The sequence below is a fragment of the Bombus pyrosoma genome, linkage group LG14, assembly GCF_014825855.1.
Source record: "Bombus pyrosoma isolate SC7728 linkage group LG14, ASM1482585v1, whole genome shotgun sequence".
NCBI classification, from domain to species: Eukaryota; Metazoa; Arthropoda; class Insecta; order Hymenoptera; family Apidae; genus Bombus; species Bombus pyrosoma.
The window spans coordinates 6,355,326-6,381,009 of record NC_057783.1 but is presented as its reverse complement, the minus strand read 5'-3'; the positions used below and the strand labels follow the sequence as shown (position 1 = coordinate 6,381,009).

Sequence of the window (25,684 nt, the reverse complement as noted above, 5' to 3'; positions counted from 1 at the left end):
CATTCGCTGGCTGGAGGAGCAAGCTTTTTGAAAACGAACTTTCGCTCTTGCAATTGCGGTCTAAAAAACCTGGCCTTTTCAAAGACAATCTCTTCTCTTCTCGAAGGAGAACGTGTCTCAACGTCGAACTTGGGAAGACGACGTCGATGAAGAAGAATAAGACGAACTGGAAAGGAAGCGCGTACAAGACTGTCCCCCTCTCTCTCTCTCTCTCGCTTTCTCTCTTTCTCTTTCTCTTATCCGCGTATACCGTAAGGTGCAGAGGATCGGGCGTGGAGCGATAAGAAGGCACCCGCAGGTGTAATTATGATTACCGCAGTGCAGAGAAAGACGGAGTATTGCGGGGCTCGTATGGCAGCGATGGGATCGTGGGAAATAGGAATCCTCGAACGGCACTTTCGCGTCTCTGGCTCTTGCTACCAACCAGCGCCGACCACCAACAATGCTGTTTTCCGATTGTTGGTCCCCTGGCCTTTCGTCGGCGGCTTCTCTCTACGAAGCTCGCAGCCTCCAGACACGCCTCCTACCTGTCCTAATCAAATATTTGCCGAGTCTCGTAATTTCAAACTGTTCGATCGGTTTAACTCGACCGATCGTCGAATCTCTTTGAAATATTCTTCGGAATAATTCCGTTCTTTTATCGTACCGGCCGTGACATTCTCAGCGTTTAAGCTAAAAGGTCTTAAAACAGGACAGAAACATCAAAATATAAGATTATGGATGGCGCGAGCAGTGTTTCGAAAAGAAAGAAACTTTGTTTTGGCACAAATGCAACGGAGCAGTGTAGAATTTATCATTGTATTATTTAATATAATAATAAATTATTTATAATTTATTATTATTATATTTTTTCGTTAGAAATATTTGTATTTGTCTCTGTATATTTTTATTAAGTGAGGAAGGACCAATGGAAGTGTTGCACGTTATGTTGTAATTTATACAGGGTGTCCTGGTATCGATGGTACAGATTGGGCGGGGGTGGTTTTACGTGAAACGACAAGTCGAAGGTGTGGGATGATTCTTTTCACATTTGACGCTCCGTTTTCGAGAAGAAACAAGTTTAAAAGCGGACTTGGACTTAACTAGGTGCGGACTGGACAGAGACGAATAATTCAGAAGAGGTTACTGTTGAAAGTAAGTCGAAAGAGGTAGAATAGAAGATTTCGTAGGACGCTTCGTTTACGGAGAAAATGAAGTTTGAAAATTGATCGGATACGATTCTGTATCAATTCTTCACTGAACGCGTTCAAACTCTATTTTCTTGAAAATGAGACCCCAAACGGCCTGTAGAAATTGAATTTGTAAAATAGCACGTACGTCAAGGAACAGTTAAAAGGCTAAAACGTTTAAATTGGAAGAAATGAATGAAATTAAAAAAGATGTTTGAAAGAAGAATGAAAATCATAAAGTTCCTATAGATACATAAATATCCATAGTCTACTTACGAACGCTTTAAACGCGAAATTGAAATTTTCCAAATTTTAATTCCCGCTCCCAAGATAAATAAACAATTTTTGGCTAATGGAAAATGAAGTACCCGAAAAGTGTGAAAAATTCTGTTCCCCCGCAAACGAACGAAATTGTAATTTTCCAAAGAACCAAAACAAAAAAGAAAACTGAAGAATCGGAGAAAGAAACGAGGAAAAACGCTAATAAATACGAGTTGTTCGATTTTCAATTTCCGCGCGATCGAAGGCAGATAAAGCCGTGCCACGACATCTAGGCAATCGTTTCATGGCAACGGGAAGCGTAGGACGAACGTGAAAACACCCAGGTGGCCGTGTCTCCTAAAGAATCGTGGAGAAAGAGAGAGGAAGAGGGAAAGAGGAAAAAAACAGAAGAACTTCTATCCGCCGCGGATAATACGCGGCTCGCTGGTTCGCCTCTCGGTCGGAGCAGTTAACAGGCGAGTTTTTCCAGCATGGACCCCATGGGTGGGCGCCATGGTACCCAGAGGTCTCGTTTCCGGCTATGCTTTATACCACGATCCACCCTCGCAACGCCGTGAACTGCGAACAACCCCATAAAGGTGGCCGAACCGCGAAGAATGCTCTTACGGACTGGAACTGGCCTCGATCAATCGTCTAATCTCGATCCAGCAACATATATAGCACGTTCCATTTTTATCCCGCCAAACGGCGTCAGCATATTCTACGATTAACAATAAGCGAACAAGATAGATAGATATATCACAGATAGGAAAAATAATAAAATTTATGTTAATTATTATATTACATAACATTGCGGAAAAAACAATGTGCAACAACAACGACGATAAAGGTAATAAATCATATTGAAATTGTTAATCCTTTCAGGGTATCTTTAGCTAACAGTGGTTCACTAAGCTAGCAAGATTTATGGAATATTTGCTATAATAAAAATTTCTATATTAATTATATCCTTTCTTCTTATCCCGGTCGTAAAACTTCTCCTTTATTATTATTTATCTTATTGTTCTAACGTTTCGCTGCTTTCGTTATTTTCGGCCTGAAAATTTCAAGTGGTTCGCCCAAGGATGTAAAAAAAAAAGAAAAAAGAAAAATTCAACAGATCGATTTGTATATCGGGGAAAGATAGAAGTTCGGAATTACGTTGAGCATTACGGTTAATAAAATGAAAAGCCATATACGGATGATAAAATGATAATACAAGTGGACAGAAAATACAAGGTAGCGATCGATCGACGTTGAAAATATATTCGAGATATCTCAATTAGTGTGAAGTATGATACATCGAAGAGGATGGGAGGAACGTTGCATGGAAACTTGGGTGTCACTGCATCGATCTCGATACTCGAAACTAAAGCCTCGCTGCCAACAAGTCTATTATATTAAAATTTATGTCTTCAATTATGTTGTAAATGCAAATGCGATCCTCGAATGGTACATTGTCGTTAAGCGACTCGATGTAACTTGTACAGTGTCTTCGAAAGAGATTTCAAGAACGAAGGGAAATAAGGAGAAAAAAAGTGGCATTATACGGGTACCTAATTGATCGATCTGCATTGGAGAATAATTCTTTTTTTCCTCTTCCTGACAGCTCTACAACATTGTGTAACTTGTCTCGAATTGCAACTGTGGTGCTTCGATTAAAGCTCCATTCACAGTTGAAGACCTACGATCATTGTACAGGAATTTTCATTTTCACTGGATTAATGTAAAAACGAATATTGCTCGTTCCTTTCACGCTAGACTATAGTCTATTCGTAATTTATTTATATTACATTTATTTATATATGTTATATTATATGCATTTATAATCAGACTTATAATTAGACATTTTATCTATTCAAATTATCTATTAAAATTTAAATATATTCAAAAACATGAATTTACCATTATTTCCAATTACAAACGTATGGTTTCACAGAAAAACCTGTCTTTTCATCAGGAATATTTTCCTCTATATTTATAGATGGATTTATCATTCGTACATTTCGTGTGGATGGAGCTGCATGAACGCGTATTGGCGGTGTGTCCTTTCTCCGATCTTATCGTCCTTATTTCGACTCGGAGCCCTTATCCATCATCTTCTCCTTCGATTACGATCCACGACATCGAAGTCCAGAGAGTCGCGATGGCCTCGAGACCTCGATAGTGTCGACGAGAGCGAGAGAAGAAGAAAAGGAAAGAGAAAAAGGGAAAAACGACGAGGGGGAAATAAAACGGAAGAAGGAAATATGGGAAAAATGAAACGGGTTGGTGGTTGTCGACGTAAAGAAGGAATAATAGAGACCTCTTTTTATCTCTCTCCCTTCCTCTCTCTCTTTTTCAGTTATCAAAATAAGTCGTATTCCCGGAAAATTAGAGAGTTCGATGAAAACGCGAGAATAAAAGTTCCGCGAATCAAATTACTTGCTTTCAACGAGATAAGTCAGTGTTTATTTAATGTAATGCAACTGACGGAGAAAATTTCGACGATACTTTCAGTTTACGATGGTCGAGGAGTTCTAATATTATTGCTGTAGAGATTTAAGAACAACAATTGTAAAATGCCACGTGTAGGTTTCTAGAATTATATCATACAGTGGAATAATTAAGTTTCCAGTGAACGGATCATTTAAAGAATATTTTCAATTCATGAGGTTCGAAGAAGTAAGTTATTTCGGTTGGAAAAATTTCCAGAATAGAAATCACACGAGAGCTAGCGAAAATAAATTCCCTCCAATTATTCACGTTCTACGTGATACGATTGAAAATATCGTCTATTAGCGGACGTCGTAAAATTATCATATTAAAACGTAACATATTGCAGGTTGAATGACCTTATAAATACTAATAGCGAAATATTAATAAGGAAATAATATCTGGAAGAACGAAAGAATAAGAGCCGAGAAGCGTCATAGAAAATTCAAAGTAACAAGATAAAAATAAAATTGTGTCCATCTATCGTTGCAAATGTTAGACAGAGAATAAGACGTGGAAAAAGTTGAAGAATAAAAGTTGCCAGGCGTCGTACGAGATTTTATAAAAGTAAAATTACTTTTATTATATAAATTTATAAGAGTAAAATTTCTTTCCAGGAGTATGATTTAATTTCCGTACGATGAAATTGACAAAAAAGAATCGAATGGATGCTTTCGAGGGATGAAAAGTGAAATGTTAAAAGCTGAACGAACAAATACGGGAAAGAGAAACTGGCGAAAAGCGAAGCAAAATTGGGTGAATGAGGATGGTAGGGGGAAAAAGAGAAAGAGAGCGGCAAACCACACGTATGCAAACTTTTAATAACGCGAACATCCTCTTTTTACTGGTACAAGGTGTTCGTTAGCAGTTTACGAGCGGATAATTATAGGACGATACGGCAATATCCGCGCTAACTTTTTCAACCCCTCTCGCGTGTTATTTTTTACCACGATTAAAGTACTTCACGACCGTTTTTACGGACTAACGGTGAACAATTGCCTCTTTTTTAAACTTTCGTTGCGTCACGACATTGTTTGTCTGTTAAATTCTTCTTTACGATTTTCTTTTTATCTCCTTCTGCTGCTTCCTAGTTCATCCCAGTTCGAGTAAAATTCTCCAATGGATGATAAACGAATCGTGTTTACTAAATTGTAGATATTAGATCAAATAGTAATTAAATATTAAATTAATAATTGTAGAAATTAAATTAATAAGGAAAATTAGATTAATGATAATAATAAAATATTAGATTAAATAGTATCTATTTCTTTAATTATAAAAATATCTTTGGAATTTCACGTGGATTCTAGAATAAATTTTCATTTGTTACCATAAGACCTTTCTTCTAAACTGCACGAAAATGTTCACTCGATCGTTAAACTCGTTTACTAAATGTTCTACAAAAGTTCGTGAAAAAGTTCCATTCGCCTAGAACTCACCCCTTTCAACATCAACAAATTTCTTCCGGCTAGAAAAATCCAACTCACCTAAAAATCATCCCTTTCAGCAGCTACAAATATACAAATTTTTCCAGTCGCGAAAGTTTCTTGAAAAATCCTCTCCATTCAAAAATTCCCCTTTCAACGTACCCGTGCACGTATCTAGTCGTCTTTCATCGCGCAAGTTGCTCAAAAATGTCCTATATTCCTAAAAATTACCTATCAAGTTATCATCTTCCAATTTATGTAATCTACTTTGGCAAATCTCTTCCGTGCAAAATCCATTTTGCAAAATCCCGCCTTTCAGCTTTACATCCATTTTGCAACATTCATTCGTGGAGAAACCCTGCCTGAAAAATTCTTTCCCTGAAAATTCACCCTATCCATCGCTACTGCGTTTTCTTCTTCGCTTCACATTCACGAATTAATATATCCACCGTCGTTCCTATTTTTGTTAATTTATTTGAAACGTCCAATTAACTTTATCGATTCGTAGAACGAACAATACGAAACTCCATAGACGAAAGATCTCTCGAGCCTGTAACGCGAATTCAATTAAGCGTAAGCGTTTCTCTGCGGTCAACACGTGGGCGTACAAAGTCGATTATCACGATGCACGCATGACACGCGTGTGCATCGGAGCCGCCATTGCACGCGAGACGTTTTCTTTTCATCTTTCTCTTCATCTCTGTACGTCGTCCGGTGCTTGTGGAACACGACGGCGAAAGGGCAAATTGCCTCGATCCTTGTCTCAACTGGCCTGAAACCGCAATTGCTTAAGACCCGGACAATTAAACGGCGCGCGCCACGACGAGATTCGCTCCCTCGGGGGAGATGCTCGTCCACCGTTGTAAATCCACAGGACGAGCTCAAGGATTCGCGTGCCACCGATTCTTAATACGAATTTTAGACGAAGATCTCCTTTGACTCTTTGGTGTAGAATGTTTTGGTATTTTTTGGCATTTAATAATTTCTTACTATTTAGATATCTAAATGGATACGAATTCAAATAAATAAATTAAAAGGAAAAACAACAGAAAGAAAAAACAGCAGAGAAAAGAAAATTCATTTGCCGACATTCTCATTTACATTGCGTGCGAATGCCCAGCAACTAAAAATTCTATCGGGTCATTCAGAGCAAAACGCCCACAGGGATACCAGAGTCCAGATGAGAATGCGAAGAGTCAGCGTTGGTAATAGATCCATCGTCGAGGTGGATTCCTGGTCGGTGATGACCACGTCGTAGAAGGTGATCCCGTTCTCGTGATCGTCGAACACGAAGATTTTATCTGGTGCCGAACCGGTGGCCAAATACTAATTGGACACGGCTTTATTTATACCCGACGTTACGCTTCGGGGCAGCTCCCACAGTAGCCCACGTGGCATTCCTTCTACTTGGGCTTCTCCCATCGTGTCTAGTATGCTTGCTCCCCTTAAAATCGAATGGGTGTCATCGGCCATTCCTTTCCCGCTGTTGTCTGCCGACGCCCGTTTCGAATTGCTTTTTTCTCTTTTCCACTCGAGCCACAGACAGGTCAAAGCCAGGACTTTTTAAAACGAATGAGAACTCGATCGTTGAATGATAGCAGAAGGTTTCACGACGCACTTTTCTCGACGATGTGCGCGCATCGAGATGAATTTTCATTATAACACGGTATTAACGTAACACGAGTACTACATTTTTAAATCTAATTCTATGACAAAGAAATATATATCTATAATATTTAATATTTTATTCTACTCGTAGAAACGACGTTTAACATTTTTCCCAAGATCGCCAAGGGAATGTATATTCCCGGTGACTATTTCAAATTAAAATTCCACGAAGTTAATGCCCGGTGCGTATTGCAAAGCGTTTAAGGGGCCATTCGTATAGGTGCAATATAACCTCACGAGCATTGTACGGTTGAACGTTAGGTGTATACGTATACCCCTTTACTATTATCGTGAAGGAAACCGCAAATCTCGCCTCAACGGCAATCCTTTCTCTCTGCCAAGAGAATTGCATAGTGTGGGACAGTGTCCTCCTCCTTCCCTTGGCCAACTCACTTCCGCACGATTACGTGCAATCCTTCATCCACCGGTTTAGCCGTTTTCTACTATTTTTACCTTCCCCTGTCGTGTAACGCTTCCCTGTCCCTTTATTCGTATCACTTACATTCGTATGGTTTAATCAGTCGGCTGTTTTTGACGAGTATACTCGTCATGAGGAAATGGCAACATTTCGTGTTACGACGAGTATTCTCGTCATGCGTAGGGAAAGATAGAACAGGCATTCCGGTACAACTTAATTCTATATTATAACAACAGCCACACACGCACTGTGCTTGACGAGTATACTCGTCATCGCTTGCATTTTGCCAGGATTTTAGGTACACAGTTTTCAAACAGACCGCAGCAGCTAACTGGTTAAGGGTAACGTAACAGATGGAAAGCTTCTTCCCGTATCTGTAACGGCAGAATTTCTCAGCGACCGGCAACCTGGCGACATTACAAAATCCGCCATAGTCATAGCGACGTTACTCTCGATCTATCTCGATCGAAATTCCGGACTCCCCTGTCCGTGCGAGCTGGATCCGCTGAAGTTGAACTCGCGGCAGAATTCTTAATTTCAGCGTATGATGGCGTCATTGAAGGCTGGCGAGCCGGCGTTGTACGCGACGCATGTCGCGGCAAGTGAAATACAAAACGGACTCGCGGAGAGACGGACGCGGACGGACGTACCGCGTACAGGAATCTCTTGTGCGATAAAATCTGCCGACCTACACCTCGGCTCCTTCAGAGAGAAGGACGCCGCTTACGGGAACGCTATATACATAGGCGAAGACTGTGTGCGCCACGAGTTTCGTGATATGCTGGCTTTGCCTTCGCTTGATCCCGATTGCTTGCATCGATCCACGATCAACGTCGTTGATAACGAACGAAATTAGAACGCTTTCAGCCAGAGTGAACCGAGGGTGGTCAGCGGTTCGATCGTTCGTTGCAAGGAAACGCGGAGTAAAGTACTATAATAGAACACCTTGTTGTTCGAATATCCTAATAAACCTTGTGTTATTCGAAATATTGTAATATTCCCCAGGCATATTTTATCAGCGTTCGTATACAACGTACTCTTTGCCATATTCGATCGAGCGAATTTTCATCGTAGGAATTTGTAGGTATGAAACTAGCAGAGGCGCGAGTATCGAGAGAAAACACGATGTAATTGAAAAACTCGAAAGTGCAAACGCGACAGAATTAGCAAGAAGACGCGATGTCAGAAAAGCCACGACAGCAGACGTTGAAAAACAAGAACATGATATCGAATGATTACCTGAAACAGGTACGGCGTTTCCGTAAACACGGCCACATTCCTGTGCATGGCCACGCAAGTGTACACACACTGTTTGGTAAAATCTTTTAATCGCACGAGGTGATTTCTTGTATAAAAAGTAAGAGGAAAATATGGAATCAAATTTTGTCGTGCGAGGCTGAGTTGTCGCGAAAACTGACTTTGGAAATTTGTTTCATATCCATGGCTAGACTCGAGCAAACAGTAAGAAGAACGTTAGTGTACGCGCTAGAAGGTTCTTCATTTTCAAGAGAATAGACTTTGCTCGCACCCTATTCGGCCGCGTTCTCTGTGTTCGAGAGAACAGACTGCGATCACTGAAAGTTTAGGAAAAGTAATAAAATTCGAAGCAATTAATTACGCGTTTATTTAAATTAACTTAAGAAAGATATAGAATCGCGAGACGTAAATGGAGATAGGTCGAAACTGAACGTTGTTACGCTACCCTTCACGACGCGAAGAATCGACCAGATTGGGGGTTGAAGATAACACGATCCAACAAATATACTTTATTAATCGAACGTTCGAGAAAAATATAGAATCTCAAGACACGAAGCTTTGAACGAGCGTTTGCTCGAACTCTCAAGTCGAAAAACTGGGGCAAGGTTTATAGGATTTTGTCCAAGCATATCCAAACGAGATACCAATGCGCAAGGTGACGTGTTTAACATGCGTGGCGTGTAAAATTTCGTCTCGTCTAAAATTCTGCGAAACAGAGATCGTAGAATCTATTACAGCATAGAATTTTTCTAAGATGAACAAAATTTGCTCACCAAGGAAAAACGAAAGTAAATATTACTTTCGCTTATAAAATGAAAGTCTAATTTCCAATAATAGTAACATCCGGTTTCTGTTCTGTCGTTCGTTTCTTTTCTTGCGAAGCTCACAGCCGGCCTTCCTTCGTCTATGTTTCCTCTGGATTTATACGAGAAGACGTGCTTCTGCCAGAAATTATTCCTCTCTTATCTTCGTTCGTACGAAATATTTGTCTTCCAACTGTTCATTAGAAGTCAATCGTTCGAGTGTATCGTTGCTCACCTTTAATTTCTTCGACCGAACAATTTTCCTTCGTTTTCAAACTCTTCCATCACACGTCTCAATAGCTCCTTGCTATTCATTAATCTCATTATTTGTTCTTATTTTAATATCGTAATTAACTCTTTCGAACATTCTAACTTGCCTCGTTCGTTCGAAAAGTGTTCACCATATAGAAACATGGTGCAATTACGAGAAGTATCCCGCGAAGTATCAAAGATCGAAGGCTATAACTTCCGATAATGGTTTCATCGACGGTTTCCTCTCCTTCGATCGTGTATTACGATCGGGCAGAACGGGCAGAATTTCCGAGACTGGAAACGCGCAGCTCCGGGAAAACAATAATCCCGGCTAATGATGATTACCTAGCACTCAGCTCCGGCTAGGATTAATTTAGCCCATTTGCATTCGTAAGCGAGCCGTTACCTGTTATACCGTGCTACCTTGTCGCAATCGCGGCCGTGCAAATAACGCGTGCTCCATTCCCGAAAGACAGATCCCTGTGTCGTTTAATAAACACGCCGCTAAAATACATTATACACACTCGTTGCTTCTAAGCCTTTTCTACGCCAGATCCTATTTTTTTCTTTCTATTTTTTTCTTCTTTTCTCTTCTTTTTTTTTGTTTTGTTTTTGATTTAATCTCTTTCTATGAATTATTCTTTCCTCGTGATAGGTATAGTCCAAGAATTTTACTATTTAACATTAACCATCTGACTTTATGTAAATTCTTGCGCTATCTGATTAATAAATTTCTCAATTTTTGTTTAGACGAGCAAAAGGAATAACGACGAACGTGCAATTTTGAATAAAATTTTGAAACTGATCTCGTTCGAAGGCTTGGTAAGTTTAGCATTAAGCTGAAATGTTTTGTAGCTGAAAAATAATATTTTCTAGCTGCGAAATAACGTTCTTAGTATTTTAGAATTGTAAAATAATATTTTAAGTCTACCCTATATATATGTGTGTAAAAATATCGGCCAAAATCTGTATCATTTTTGTGTCACGTTTTTTTAATGCAATTTTTTTTAATGTAATTGGAATTATCGCGGATGCGTGGCTGACATCATTATTTTCCAAACTTATCCGTGTTTGATGGAAAAACGTTGATTTATCTCGTCCTGGACGTGTAAAGTAAGACGTCGCGGAACTTGGTGTTTCATAATTTTATTTCGTTTAGCCTTTTTCAAGCTTCGACAGCTTCTGGCTCGCTCGATTTTCCTCATAGCTTCGTAACGTCATTTTCCTTGGTAATCGATCGAGTCACCTTATGGGGAAGTAGGCCAAGTAGTTGGTGATAAAATATCATTGCGTTTTCCTGCGACCAATTCGACCGTTACAAATGTTCGTATCGAAACTTGAGAAAAATTTGAGGCTGTATCTTTGTGCGATTAGAATTTTAGCCACAAACTCCTTTAGAAACATTTCTAAATTTTTTCCCAAGTCACGTCGTGCCCGCCTTTACGCGTTATTCGACCGCACCCTGTATATTCCTGAAAGCACTGCTTAACTCACCGCAAGCAAAAGGTAGGAGAAACGAAATTCAAGGGTGAAATTAAGTAGAATCCAATTTTCCTCATTTCCGCTGTTTTTGCAATTTCTTGAAAGAAATTAAAAGATAGCAAGTGGAAAGGTATTTTTGCCACAGCTTTCGTCGCACGAAGTACAGTTGGTAATAGCGAAAGGGTTGATCACGTTGCTCTGACGATGCAACAAAGTGCACCGGCTGTATTTTGAGCCACGAGAAGAAGAAAGTCGGCTGAGTAATCGAATATAAATGGGTCAATCGGCTCGATGCGGCGCCGTGAACAACACGCGAGTTCGAAACGATGTTCATTAAACGTTTGGGCCGCTTTCCAAATCGAGATACCACGCGAAAAGCTGGCTATTGTGAGTCAACCGACTCAAACGATCGTCTTTTATACCTTTCGTCGAAATTGGCACTCTGAAGCACTCGGATCCCTTTCACTCTCTGTTGCAAAATTATCTCTGTTCATAAATACTTGAATAAATACCTCGACAATTCAATTTGAAATACTTCAACCTTCTATTATTATTATTATTATCATCGTAAACTGATTGAAAAATTGTTAAGATGATCGAACGAAAGAATACAAAATTCCAATACGGGAAGTAGAATAAAATTTTGCACAGAATTTTTTTTAGAAGATGCAAAATTAAAAACAAAGGGACAAAAATTTCGTATTCTAAAAGGATAAAAATCCTGAAGCTAAAAGCTATTATTTGTAAAATATTACATAGAGCATGTTATCTGTAAAATATTATCAAATCTTGCGAACTTTGGACAGCAAGATAAAAAGCTCCTAGGTATGCGATTCTAAACGATGCAATATTTTTTCCTACCAAAAGGTAATATATTCGACAAACTTCATAAAACAAACTTCTTTAACTTCAAGAAGGACGTTCTATTCTTATGAACAATTTCTATAATAATTTCTATCCATATGCAAATGTCGAATATAAATTATAGGAAAATTTCTGTAGTGGGAAATTTGGAATGATAATGAATAATATAGGAAAATTTCTAACGTGGTAAGAAAAATCTGTGCAAGTCTGTGTTGTCAGAAGAGAAGAAAAGGGATGGAAGTGAAATCAAACGATCAAATGCAGGACTAAACAGCGTATCGATTCGACACGACGTAACGGGTGGAATGATCGCAATAAGACACAGGATTTCAACATCGATTCGCATTAAAATTACTGAGGCAGCAGAATCCTGGCTCCCTTTAACGCATCGTCGACTGTATAGTATATATACTACAAGATTACGAATGAACCGCTACATACTACCAATGAAAAACATTAATGGATCGTGACTGGCTCTTGCCTCCAAGTAACTTCCATTGCACCTTTTTGGAATTCATCTGGTTTCTCAAGCTGATGAGTAGATACAAAGTTGCACGACTAGTTCGCGAATATTCAGAGTTCGAATAATAATTAAATCAGAAGCAGGAGATTGTTTAGAGGACGTCGTATGAAAGCAATGGGAGCATTTTCTGAAAATTTCACCGTTCTAAATATCAATTACTGCGTTGTAAAATACAACAGATAAACGGAATATATAATCAACGATCGTTTGCAAATTTTAAATGTCGATTATCGAAGTTCAAAATGTGATGGGTAAACAGAATAGCAATTATTGAATTTCAAATTGTAGATATGAATCGTTGAAAAATAATAAAAAAATATAGTAGATAAGCAGATTACTAAATTTCAAATTTTGCCTATCAATTATTGCATTCCAGAAATATAATAGATAAGCAAAGTACTCTCAGATCTCTGTATTCTATCAATCAGATATAAAAAAGAGATTAATTCAGATAAATATCTATCTTAGATCAATTTTCTTATTTAAATAGATAAGAAACAAACTTCTCGCGAGATCAATTTCCTAAATTCTATCGAATAAGAAAAAGAAAATACTTCTTTTATAGTTGGCTGTATAAATTTCTCACTAAAACAGTTTTACGTTTTTGAGTCCTATCGAACATAAAAAATCAACCATTACTATACATACGTATCGAATTCTTAAATAGAATACTTCCTTTACTCCCTCTATATTTCTACCAAAGCGAAGAATATTTTAAAAAAGCAAAATTCCAAATGAAATATATGGATTTTAAATGAATTAAAAATAAAGAGAACAAATTTCTGTGTTACCACTATCCTATTAATATTTAAATACCAGCAGAAAGATCCTTTCTACTCAATCTTATCAAATACCAAAAAGAAAATATTTCCTATGTATATGTATCTGTATATACAAACTTTCTGCTCATACAAACAAACTACTCTTGCGTCTTCGACTCTTATCAAACACCAAAAATCAACCAACCTAACTATTACGTGTATCGAATTTTATAATAATATACCTTCGTTGTTTCCGTTATATTTGCAACAAATTAATCCTAGAAAAAATTGCGAGCAGAAAGGAAGAGATCGGAAAAATTAGAAAAGAAAAGCCCTCAAATTCTACCAAAGCAAAGAATATTAAAAAAAGAAAAAGAAGAAAAAATCCTGGTTCTAAATGGATTAACAATAGAAAGAAGGAAATTGTTATAAAGTCCATCGCCTCCTTGCGCTATTATTAAATATTGTATTATTCTATTTCTATCGTTTCATTTTTCTACGTTAGTATCCATCTATTATTCCATCGATGTACTACTTTTTCTGCGTTATTAATATTCCATTATTCTGTTATCGTATTATTTCTCTGGATGCTATTATTTGACGATTGTTTGTCGGTTGTTTTATTTGACGCGGAGATGGTGACTGGTAGCAGGACGTTTTGCACTTCAGGGGCGTTGTACTCTCCCCGACGATGGTGGGACTGATGCTTTCTCATGGCACCCGGGGGAATTTAGGCGAAAAGTTTCACCCTGGCCGGCCCGAGGCGTGCGATCCTTATGGCGCCGGAAACTTTTCGCTGGTCCAGACCTCGTCGCCGATTTCGCGTTATCGCGTCGTCTTCGAGGACCCTGGTTATCGTTTCATCCAGCCTACATCGTAGTCGTAGAAAGATCGTGTGCTTCACCGAATAACTCTGAAAATCATGACTCAGTCGCAAACGTGGTATCGTGAATCTTTTTACGATTATTAAAGTTTTCTCAATGAACGTACATTATTGCGTATGAAAAATACTGCGCGACAGACTATACTTTCATTTCATAAGAAAATTTAGAACCAGTTAAGAATTCAATCTGGAAATTCGAGGGATAACTTGAAGATGCGCAATCATTTGAGCGTTCAATGAAAAAGTTCAGGAAATAATTTAAGGCGACGTAAAAATGCATATTCAAAACTTCGGAAGGAATTTACAAACTCCGAATAAAATAAAGAAACTGTAATTCCACTGCATTACTAAGTTATTGCGTGACTAAATTAGTAGAGAGTTTCAATAACGAAAGATCGTTAAATGTTACGATAAACGAAGCTTGGTAAATTAAATTCCCGATTAATTTCTGCCAGTATAGAAAGGTTGAACGAATATTTTCAATATAAAAAAAAAAAATACGATGCAACGTACAATATTCGTATCGATCCAGAGAATCTTTATCATAAATTTCCAATTTCCAAATTTCGCCGATCAATTAGACAAAATTCGTTCCTCTGACATTTAACGTTAACAACGATCGTTAAATACATTCATCTCTCTACTGAGAACTTGAGATAGCGTAGGACAGAGGTAACAAGCATGTAAATCAATTTGCCTCTCGGTTACACGAAGATCGCTGCCAAAAAGGAAAGAAAAAGTCTGGCCGCCCATAAAACACCACGTAATCGCATAGTTCCGTAGAAACTAATCTGCAGAACGAAAAAATACCGTAAAATCGTGATTCCGTTTAGCCGATAATTTTAGCAGGTGGGAAAAAGAGGTAGAACTTACCAGAGAAATTTCCGCGTGGTCTAACGCTAAAACGTTGGTGTGTGCGCGCGTGTTACCTTGCTGTGCGTGGTTTCGCGGTATTCACGCGAGAAAACTCCCCGGAGAAATAACCGGCTTGTATGTAATGTACGCCGAGGCATTGTAAGGGGGTGTAAAGTCAGCGCTACGGCCCTGATGGGGGGTTAGTTGAGTAAAAAAAGAAGAAGGAAAACAAGGCGAAAAAATAATAAAAGAGGAAGAAGGCATCGATCTAGCTAGCAGGTGTGAAACACCATCGACCCCTGCGGCGCGCCGTGTATTTATTATTTTATTAGCACCAGGGACCGGAAGCTGTGAAACAAGGAGCTCCTCCAAGCGAAAGGAAACGAGTGCAACGGAGGCTGTCAATTTGCTCGATGAAGATTAGAGGACTGGCGTGTTGGATACGTAATGGGTGCATGGCGCTTGTGGTTCATATTTTATGGAGTTTCTTTTCCTTCGTTTTCTCTTTCAGAGATTTCCTTAAAAAAAAAGAAGAATAAAAAGATTGGAGATTAGTAGGTCAAAGATATCGTAAGCCATATTATGCTCTTCTCTCGTATGCTTCGTTATATGCTGATATCTCTTGCATCTTCCACAGAGAAGCAATTCTTTAATTCGGTATATCTGTTCCTTCTATAAATTTGTGTTCAATGTCACGCCGAATGTGGGGTTATTGCATATTTATTTTTCCCAGGAAATCTTAATGTGTCTCTGTCTTTGTGTTTTTGTATATCTGAATTCGTATAGGATGTGGGCGGCCATTAATTATTGATTACGATATAGGTTATAGGAAGGTGGCACTGTTTTCTTTAAATTAGATTGTCTTTTTTTAAGAATTTGTTTAAAATCGAAGGCCAAAGGTCAACGACATGGTAAATCATATGTTCTATTGTTTATAGAGCAGCGATTTTTAAATTCAATATATTGGTAACTAATTTCTTGCGAGAATATCCTTCTTTTGAAAAGAGTTTGTGTAAAATTGAAGGTTATACGTGAAGAACATAGTACGTCATATTTCTTACCTTAGAAGAAGCCTGCCTTAGAAGAGCAATTTTAAAATTCGATGTATTGTTAGCCAATTCCGTTTGTATCAAAGTTGTCTCTTCATTTGACGATGGGAATTCTAAAAAGCAGAATCTCGTTTCTTCTTAATTCTTGAATTTGAATATTTACGCAGGCGAAATGACGATTAGTGGAGTATAGCGCTATGGAAAATGAATAAACTACAAGTCCGATTACAGGGTTACCGTTGGCCGGTAAATCAGAGAGCTGCTAAGACTGCTCTAAAAGAGGGAATTACAAATGCATATCGAGAATTTAGAAGTTTCAGTGTAATTATAAACAATATCGACGTGGAAACAATATCAACGATCGTGGAAAATAAAACCGATTTAAATAATAAAAGAATTTATACAGATACAAACGATATAAATTGAAACATATCACTGTGATATACACAGCTATAATGCATCCCCAGAAACTAATCAATAAATATAACCACGTAATTTGTTCACTTTTAATTAGTCGTACTCCGTGCAAAAACAGCTACTCCTAATTCCCTTCCAAAATAACACCTGGCTTTACCACTCTCGGCAATATTTCATTAGATTCAGCCTTACAATTATACCTTACAAGCTAAATTCTAACGTCTTATTGGAGTGCCAGAAACTTTATACGTTTCCACCTCGCACCGCCTCGATTAAAAAACTTAATTTTCTCTCTAGATTTATGTTTAACCACCGACAACCAACATAAAGATACAAGCAAACGAAAAGATCAACATTTCCACTGCACATAATTTGTACAAAAATAATGTCCAACCAACGACCTCACTCATTCGCGTAACTCCATACTGATCATTTTTAATAAAATATCTCAAAGAAGAGACTGAACAATTTTCCACTTGGCGTCACGTCCTATTATTTTTACAAAAAATTACCATCATCGTCTCGCGTCGTTTGTACGAAGAACGACCAACTAATAATTTCACTGAGCCTCGTAACTCTATGCCAATTATTCTCATTAATAATGCCTCGAAGCGGACACTTGGTAAATTACCATTTCGCATGATATCGATTAAACAGCTTAACGGAGATAATAAAAAGGAGAAAAGGGGTATTTATTTAACATATCAGAATTGGTTAAAACGTGCGTCAACCCGACAATCAAGGAGCGAAGAGGGATTAAATAAAGAGAATGCGATAGAGGAAGTGGAGCTTCGTCAAGCTTTCGCCAGCATGAGATGTTGATCAGGCAGGTAAGCTTGGTGACACCGGTCCAACCGGCTGTCAGAACTTTATCGAATAATAAACGAATTAAACAGCGGGAAGGACGATGGGCTGGCGGACATTTAAAGTGCTCGTCCATGTCCACGTCCGTCCTGGCTAATTACCGTCGACTTTAACCGCGATCCGGAACACCAAATTTCATCCTCGACAAAACAATTTCCGCCCAGCAACTCTGTCTCGCCGATTATTTCTCTAACAATTCTCCGTCGCTTCCGTTTCCATACTTTTTACATCCGCTACCATCTTCTACCGAATTTCACACGAATTGCAGAGAATTTTAGTATTTACGTGGCCGACGAGAACACCAGTTTCCCGTTTTTATTTCCGAGTTTTCCGAGCGAAGATCGACGATTGACGCGAGCTCACACTCCACGTCAATTAGATTTTGGATGAAAGCTTCGAAGACAAGGAAGTGCCGGTTCCCCTTAAGAATTTTACGTTTCGCAGAAATTTCTGGCTTCCAACTATTCTCAACTCTGTTCAGTTAATATCTTGCTGGCTTTAATTCTTAATGGAATTCTTTTCTACGGATGTCAATGGTTTTCGAAGTATAATTTTCCCTTTTCATCGCGTGTCCATCAAGATGGAAAATAAGAAAATGTAGATCCTCGTTAGGATCTTTTCATCCATTTTTGTCAGGATTTTGTGTTAACGATTCACAAGAATAGCGAAGGATCCATGATCGTATTAACGATAGATTATTATTTATTTGGTTATTTAGTTGCTTGAGTGGTTTACGATGCAGAAGACCCATTACAAAGTAATAATGAACAAGCAAGTTGAAGGCTTCTTGGTGTCCAAAGACAGACCAGCTTTAAATTTTCAACGTGTCTATCGAGGCTGTTGTAGCTTAGTTAATCTACAAACATGGTCAAGACTAGACGGACAAAATTCTATGCGACGCATCTACGGAGACCAAACTCGAACTTCGCCCCCGAAGGGACGAATTTTTTAATTTAACTGATTTTGTTATTAATTTGATAGCTAAAGAATGCAACCATTGTACACATTCCCGCATCTGTTTCAAATTTTATCCACCTAATCGCGATGTAATCGTGTCCCGTTACGATGATAATCAAATTTCAAAATGTTTTGCATAATATATACATAAGAAGTTCCCGGGAGTATTCGGAGTATTATCGCCAGCCGCTGTATATATTTTCCGGCATTCCACAGAATTTTAGTTGTCGGTATCATTTCTGAGAATATAGTTAAAAAAAAATGAAACCTAGAAAACGCTATATTTCGAATATTTTATCAATTTCCTCGTATTAAAGTTTTATCAGGTTTCGATAATAATTAACATTTTATCCATCTCTGATAATAATTGATATTGTCTACATCTTCCTATATTAATCTCTCATCAATTTTTAATAGTAATCACTATTTTATCAATTTCCGAGAATAATTCAATTCTGTATACATTTTTCCATATTAATCGGCCATCAATTTTTTACAATGATCATTATCGTTTCAATCTTCTCGCATTAATTTCCTACTGCACTTTCTCGCAATGATTGATATTTCCTGCATTTTTCTTTTTCATCGTCTGAGACTACACACGCCGTGGCGAACTCTGCGCTTTCTAATTTCCCGTAAACGCACAGAAATCCACGTTGCAGCGCTATGAAAGTAATATGAAACACAACGAGACAACGAAGCTGGTAATTCGGTAAAAAGAAGAAAGGAGGCGAACGAGACGGGTTCACGTTAAAGCCCCGTAGCAAAGTGTAAACCGAGCAACACACGGAGGTCGATTAATCACAAGCAACTAACCCTTTTCGTTGTCGATCCAACCCCCTCGCCTTAGACATCCCCAAAATGCTGGAATTGCAGTCGGAGTAAGTTAATCCGACGATCGTGAGGATCGACTGTCCATCCGGGGCGCGGATAAACATCCGAAATGAATTCCAAGGGGCGGTTTCCAGGACAAGAGTGGAAGGGGGTGGGTTACTACCAACAGGAGGGTTAAATTAAGAGTGGAAAGAAGGGAGCAGCTTGGAGCGATACGCCGAACCGAGAGAAACCGAGTCGAACGCTCGTAATGCGACCAGCTTAAACTTGCAATGGGTCTCTGGGGTATAAAAGGAAAGAGAAAGAAAAAAATTGAGAGGAGGTGGAGGGTTGGATTGGGTGACTGACTGGCCGGACGTTCGGCGAGATGCGACATATCTATGGGATTAGGAGTTGCTTACGAGTTTGAAGATGGTCGGTTTGATGTAGAATTAATTTTTGTTTCGAGCGGAAAATTAGAAAATTCAGAATCATCGAAGTCCGAGAAGGTAAATCGAAGCACGTTTTCTATCAAACGTAAAAATCGTAGTGATCTTTCCCATCTTTCACTTTCTATTTTTGTATCATCCGTTGAGAAAATAACTGTCCGCTCAAACAAGAAGACCAACGTGTCGAACCATTATCTCAAAACTCTTGAAAATCTTGTTGATTTGTCCAAGTTCGAGATACCAGATCGAAGAATTCTCTTCTTAAATCATCGCGTCGAGCTCGAACCACGTTCTGAAAATCAATTCGCGAAGCTCAAACCACGTCAAACCATTCTGCGAAGCTCGGACCATTCTCCATGTTTACTTGCAATCTGCGAATACCAATTTTCCTACTTTTTGTTTTGTATCTCGTTCGTAATCTACATTTTGCATCTGTATAGACAGAGAATCAATTTCTCATAGAAAACCACGAGTCTGAAGAAATCACCCTCGGAATCTAAATGGCTATCTTGTTAAACGTGAGAGGCAGGCCAAACGTGGAGCAATTCTGAACAATTCCGCGCAACGTTCCAACCTTCAACTATTTTCTACTTCCATTAAAACGTTGAAAGAGGAATCATTTTCCTCCTATACAGGGTGTTAATTTTAACTCGAGCGCCTAAATTATTTCTGAAAGTAAGAAAAACGACTAAATAGGACGTACATGATTTTAAGGTGTACATTTGATGGTAAAAAAAGTGATTTTAAGACGAAGGTCGTTTTAACAGTTTCTTCAAGATCATCGTAGTTTTCTGCCTATTGACACTAACCTTGTCAGTCCCGATCAAACAATCTGTTTCAAAATTTAATTGAAAATCCTACATTCGTCGTTGTTTCTTTCGTTCCTCTAACTTTACGTAAATCCTTACATCGCCCGATTAATCAATTTCTTAATTTTCGTTGATATAAGAATTTACATAAAGCCGGACGAACATAAACGAAACAACGACGAACAATTTTGAACTAAACTTCGAAACGTCAGTAACGTTAATATCAACATGTATTTTATATAAAGAATGATCGATAGAAACTAACTCTTAGAACTGCAGCCACTAAACGCAAAAGAAACAAAGCAAATCAAATCACTGTGTCCTCGAATCGTCTTATCGATCTTCCAACCTTGAAACTCCAAATCCTGTATCATCCTCCACCTCCTCCTCCTCCTCCTCCAAAAAGAAAGAGAGAGAGAAAAAAAATAGAAATGGAGCCTCGTAAAATGGAAACGTGGACGGTGATGATAGATCGAACGCGGAGCAATTCTGGACAAAATTGGACGCGTTTTTAATGGAAGAAGCGGCGGCGATGGCGGCGGAAAACGGTGCAGTTGTTTGCCGGGCGAGCAAACACGACGGCACTTCTCGAGGGCGTAATCGAAATTGCGGGTTCGACGTCGACGAACGAGTTTCCGCGGAATCGTGATGCGACCACGGTGATTCGATTACCGTCCAGAGCAACACACAGAGATTCCAGCTTTAGTTTCGTTGGTTTGAAGAGGAAGTTGCTGCGGGATAGAGGAGAGACAGAGAGTGCTGGCCCGTGAATAAGGCTCGAAGAGGAGGCAAGGGGATGGTTTTGCCTTTGGCCGGCGGCGGCTATCCCCGGCTAGCTAACGCACTCCTGGGAAGACATAAATGTGTCCCTTTAGTGGCACACAGCCTCTCGTTTCGCGTGTCCTCGCCGAAAAGCTGCGGATTCTGCCACCCTTTGCATCGAACTTTCCTCCGTGCGTCGTAGAAACGCGTCCAAAAATTTCTTTCACCTTCTTCCAATCTTTCTTTTTACGCCTTTTTACGCGAATCGTTTGCCCACTAACTCCTTTGCCGCGATTCTCGTCCTTTTATCTTGGTTTTCGCAGGACCAGCTTGACATCGGAACATTCGTTTTACTTCTTCTTTCAAGATTTTTTCAAGACAATTGTTTTTGGCAAATTCGCTACAAACGGCGTTTTAAATCTGTCGTTCAGAGCTTCGTTTCTTTATTCCAATCTGCGTGGGATCAATTTAAGATTGGAGTGTTTCTTGGACTACTTGTTTTGAGAATTTTTGAACAGAATAATTTGGTGCTATAAAAAGCATTTTAGGCTATTCGTTGCAATTGCCAGAGCGAATTTGTTAAATATAACACGAAGTGTGTTGAGAAATGTTCTGTTTACTTCTTCTCCAGGGAAATTATTTAATATGCTCATTTGAGTGCTGTACAGAGTGTTTTAATCCTTATTACGAAGATACTCGTTCCTCTACGTTAATGTTTTATTTGACGATTGGGTAAGTTGAAACCTGACAAACAATTTTTGCCTCTTCCTCCTCTTTCTTTTCCTGATCTTAGATGATTTAACGAGTTTGTTTATCAAATAAGTATTTTATTCTCTCATAAGAAACTTTCATTCGCGTTCGTAATTTTTCACCACTTGACACCCTTTCGTAGCCAAAGTAACTTTCTAAAGAAAAATCAATCTACCAACCTATCTACTAACAACCTGATTCACGCACAAAGTATTAAATACTCAAATATGAATATATGTTGCATCATAAATAGAAGATAAAACCTACCAACTACGTTACAGATTAAAAAATTTTTAAAATCGTAAATACTATCGCCTATAATTATTATCTGCGAGTAACGTTAAATCAGATTTAATTCGTTCATTGGTAACAATTAAACAATTTGAATTGCTACTACAACGTGGCGTATTCCGGCGTTTATAAATCACTGTTCCAAATCAATCAGACGAAATAGTTAATTGTGTCTGTGACAATATTCCTGCAAGCTGGTAATGGACTTGGGAGATTGGTCGAGTAAAACCGAGTCAAACCGAACTGGGTCCTCTGTTACTCTCCATGTAATCGAATTACGTAAGCGTATGCACGTCGAATTCGTGGAAACTCGTGCCAGTATAAACCAAATCTGCAGGAAATTTTGCAGTTAGTCCCTCGAGTCTGATAAAAACCCTTACACCTGCTATCAGAAGATCGCATTCAACGTCTACGCCATTCGATTGATATTACGCGCAAGGAGCAACATTGAAACGCGGGAGAATAAAAGCGAAAGTTCAAGGTTAGAGCTGATGAAAGTCGGACAGTAGCAAACTACAAAACTTGTGAATTAGAATGTGTAGGGTGTCGGCAGTACGTTCAACGATAACAGACTACAGATTCGTTCAACTTGACTTTTTCTAGATCGAGAAACTGCAACGTCGATTATAAAACTGCGAAAGAATCAACCGCGGGATCTGAAATTGAAAATTTCGAGTCTATTCGAGTTGGGAAATTTTAAATTTGGAATATTTCAGTTTTGGGATAATTTTAAGAATTCTAAGTATACTAGCAAACCTCGTACGACGATGTTGAATGTCAATAAATGTTAAAATTCCTGCAATTGCGAGTAAAAAGATTTGAATATTTCAGAAATAACACTAAAAAAAAAAAGACAAAAAGCAAAGAATTGTCAGCTAAAAGATTCAAAATTGCATAATTAATTCGGAACTAACTTTAGATCCTAATTTCCTTCAAATTTTCAATCCCTATATTCTACTTAACAAAATACCTATTAGTTGGGGAATAAATTCTATTGAATGTCAAACTTACAATTTCTTATCTTCTTTTTCTTTTTAGCTGCGTCATTTAATTTTTAAAATGTACGTCGTGACGATAAACAAAGAGAGATACGACTTTCATGAAATTTAAAACGGTTCACATCGTTTCATCGTGTCACCAGTTTAACCCTAATTTTCGTTTGAAATCGTAGGGCGGAAGAATGCAAGGGGATTCTATGAGCCGATGTCCGTCTAAAAAATTCACCCCCTCGACCCGAGAAAAACGAAAGCGAGAAACAGAAAAGGGAGGCTACCCTCTTTATCGCCGTAGCTTTCTGCTTGTTAGAATCTCCTCGCGTTCTCCGAGATTTTTATGGGTCACGAGACTGTTTAAGAATCTCTGTATTACCCTCTCTTTCGTCTTATCTTTCATCAACCGCCGATCGTGTCAAAATTTTACGTAAAAAAGCAGATACGTTTGATAAGAGTGAGAACAATTATACGTGAAACTTTAAGACTCACCGCTGTCGAGGCTGTTATGATTCTCCAGATCTAGTCCTTGAACTGACGATGGCCCTCCTTCTTGTGCATACTCTGAAACAGAATGTTTCCATTTTAACGATTTTTACTTTCCACTCTATATTTTTCAAATAATTCAATTTCTGAAACGCGTGAGATTTGTAGACAATTGTTACTTTCAATTCGATATTGATATTTTTCGATGAATTTGGTACACCAGAATCGGAAGCTTGCACAATAAAACATTGAAACATTGTACAGGTAATTCATAGACTAATTCATAAACACCAAACTAATTCACAAATTCCTGAGGCCCACAAACATTGTAAAGCTAATTCACCTAATTAATCCACACGCTTCAAGTGCCCAAGAAAATTATGAAGATAGTTGACAAACTAATTCACAAATTCCTGAGGCCCACAAACATTGTAAAGCTAATTCACCTAATTAATCCACACGCTTCAAGTGCCCAAGAAGATTATGAAGATAGTTGACAAACTAATTCACAAATTCCTGAGGCCCACAAAAATTGTAAAGATAATTCACCTAATTAATCCACACGTTTCAAGTGCCCAAGAAGATTATGAAGATAGTTGACAAACTAATTCACAAATTTCTGAGGCCCACAAACATTGTAAAGCTAATTCACCTAATAAATCCACACGCTTCAAGTGCCCAAGAAAATTATGAAGATAGTTGACAAACTAATTCACAAATTCCTGAGGCCCACAAACATTGTAAAGCTAATTCACCTAATTAATCCACACGCTTCAAGTGCCCAAGAAGATTATGAAGATAGTCGACAAACTAATTCACAAATTCCTGAGGCCCACAAAAATTGTAAAGCTAATTCACCTAATTAATTCACACGCATCAAGTACCCAAGAAGATTATGAAGATAGTTGACAAACTAATTCACAAATTCCTGAGGCCCACAAAGATTGTAAAGCTAATTCACCTAACTAATCCACACGCTTCAAGTGCCCAAGAAGATTATGAAGATAGTTGATAAACTAATTCACAAACACCAAATGTCCAGAAAAATTATAAAGGTAAATCACGAACTAATGCACAAAGTTCAAGCGCCCGTGAAAATAATGAAAATAATTGACGAACTAATTCACAAATTCCAGAGGTCCATAAAAATTATACAGTTAGTCCATAAACTAGATAATCTATAAATTCCGAATGTCCATAAAAATTATACAGTTAGTTCATAAACTAAGTAATTCACAAATTCCACATGTCCATAAAAATTATACAGTTAGTTCATAAACTAGGTAATTCACAAATTCCAAATGTCCATAAAAATTATACAGTTAGTTCATAAACTAGGTATTTCACACATTCCACATATCCATACAAATTACGAAGCTAATTCATAAACTGATTCACCAATCCCAAATGTCCAAACGTTTAAAAGAATTGCTATAAATGCCGTAGTCCAATTTACCTGAAAAGTACGTAAATTGCACATTCGCAATTTCTACCACGTTTACGCCTTTCCATACTTGACAAATTAGATTCTTTGAAAAGTATCGACGTCGAATTAAAAGTAAGATATCAACGGTACAATAAAGTTTGCCCCAAAGATCTTCGATCATTGTTCATCCCCGACTCTCAGGATTCCTGTACAATACGCATATTTACAAAATCCTCTCGCCTATCCATATAATCTCAATTGGATAAAAATCTTTCAAACTGTCCTTTATCCCTGTCCTTTTGCTCTAACTATGATCGATACACGGTGTAACACAGAGAAAAGAAAAAAGGAAAAAAAAAAAGAATAAAAAATAAAAGTATCCGATCGCGAATGCAGAGAAGAAAAGAAGGGCGTGGGGATATCGGTGGTTGTTTCGTACAAGTTACGCTTAAAGTTGCGCATACTCCGGTGGGAAATTTGAATTTTGGCCAGTTTTCCTCGACCAGCTGGCCCAAGGTGGTTCG

At 38.2% G+C, this 25,684-nt stretch overlaps 1 protein-coding gene across 4 annotated transcripts in view; it reads right to left on the bottom strand.

The window, feature by feature from the left end:
* LOC122574635 (zinc finger protein 521) overlaps window positions 1–25,684 on the bottom strand; it is a 132,706-nt gene that overhangs the window by 56,325 nt on the left and 50,697 nt on the right. For all 4 annotated transcript variants that reach the window (XR_006319114.1, XM_043742407.1, XM_043742408.1 and 1 more), the window contains exon 4: window positions 23,741–23,812. Coding sequence is in view for 3 of the 4 variants with exons in the window: in XM_043742407.1 (XP_043598342.1) it covers window positions 23,741–23,812 (72 nt within the window). In the remaining variant the exon portion in view is untranslated. The remainder of the gene's footprint in view (window positions 1–23,740; window positions 23,813–25,684) is intronic.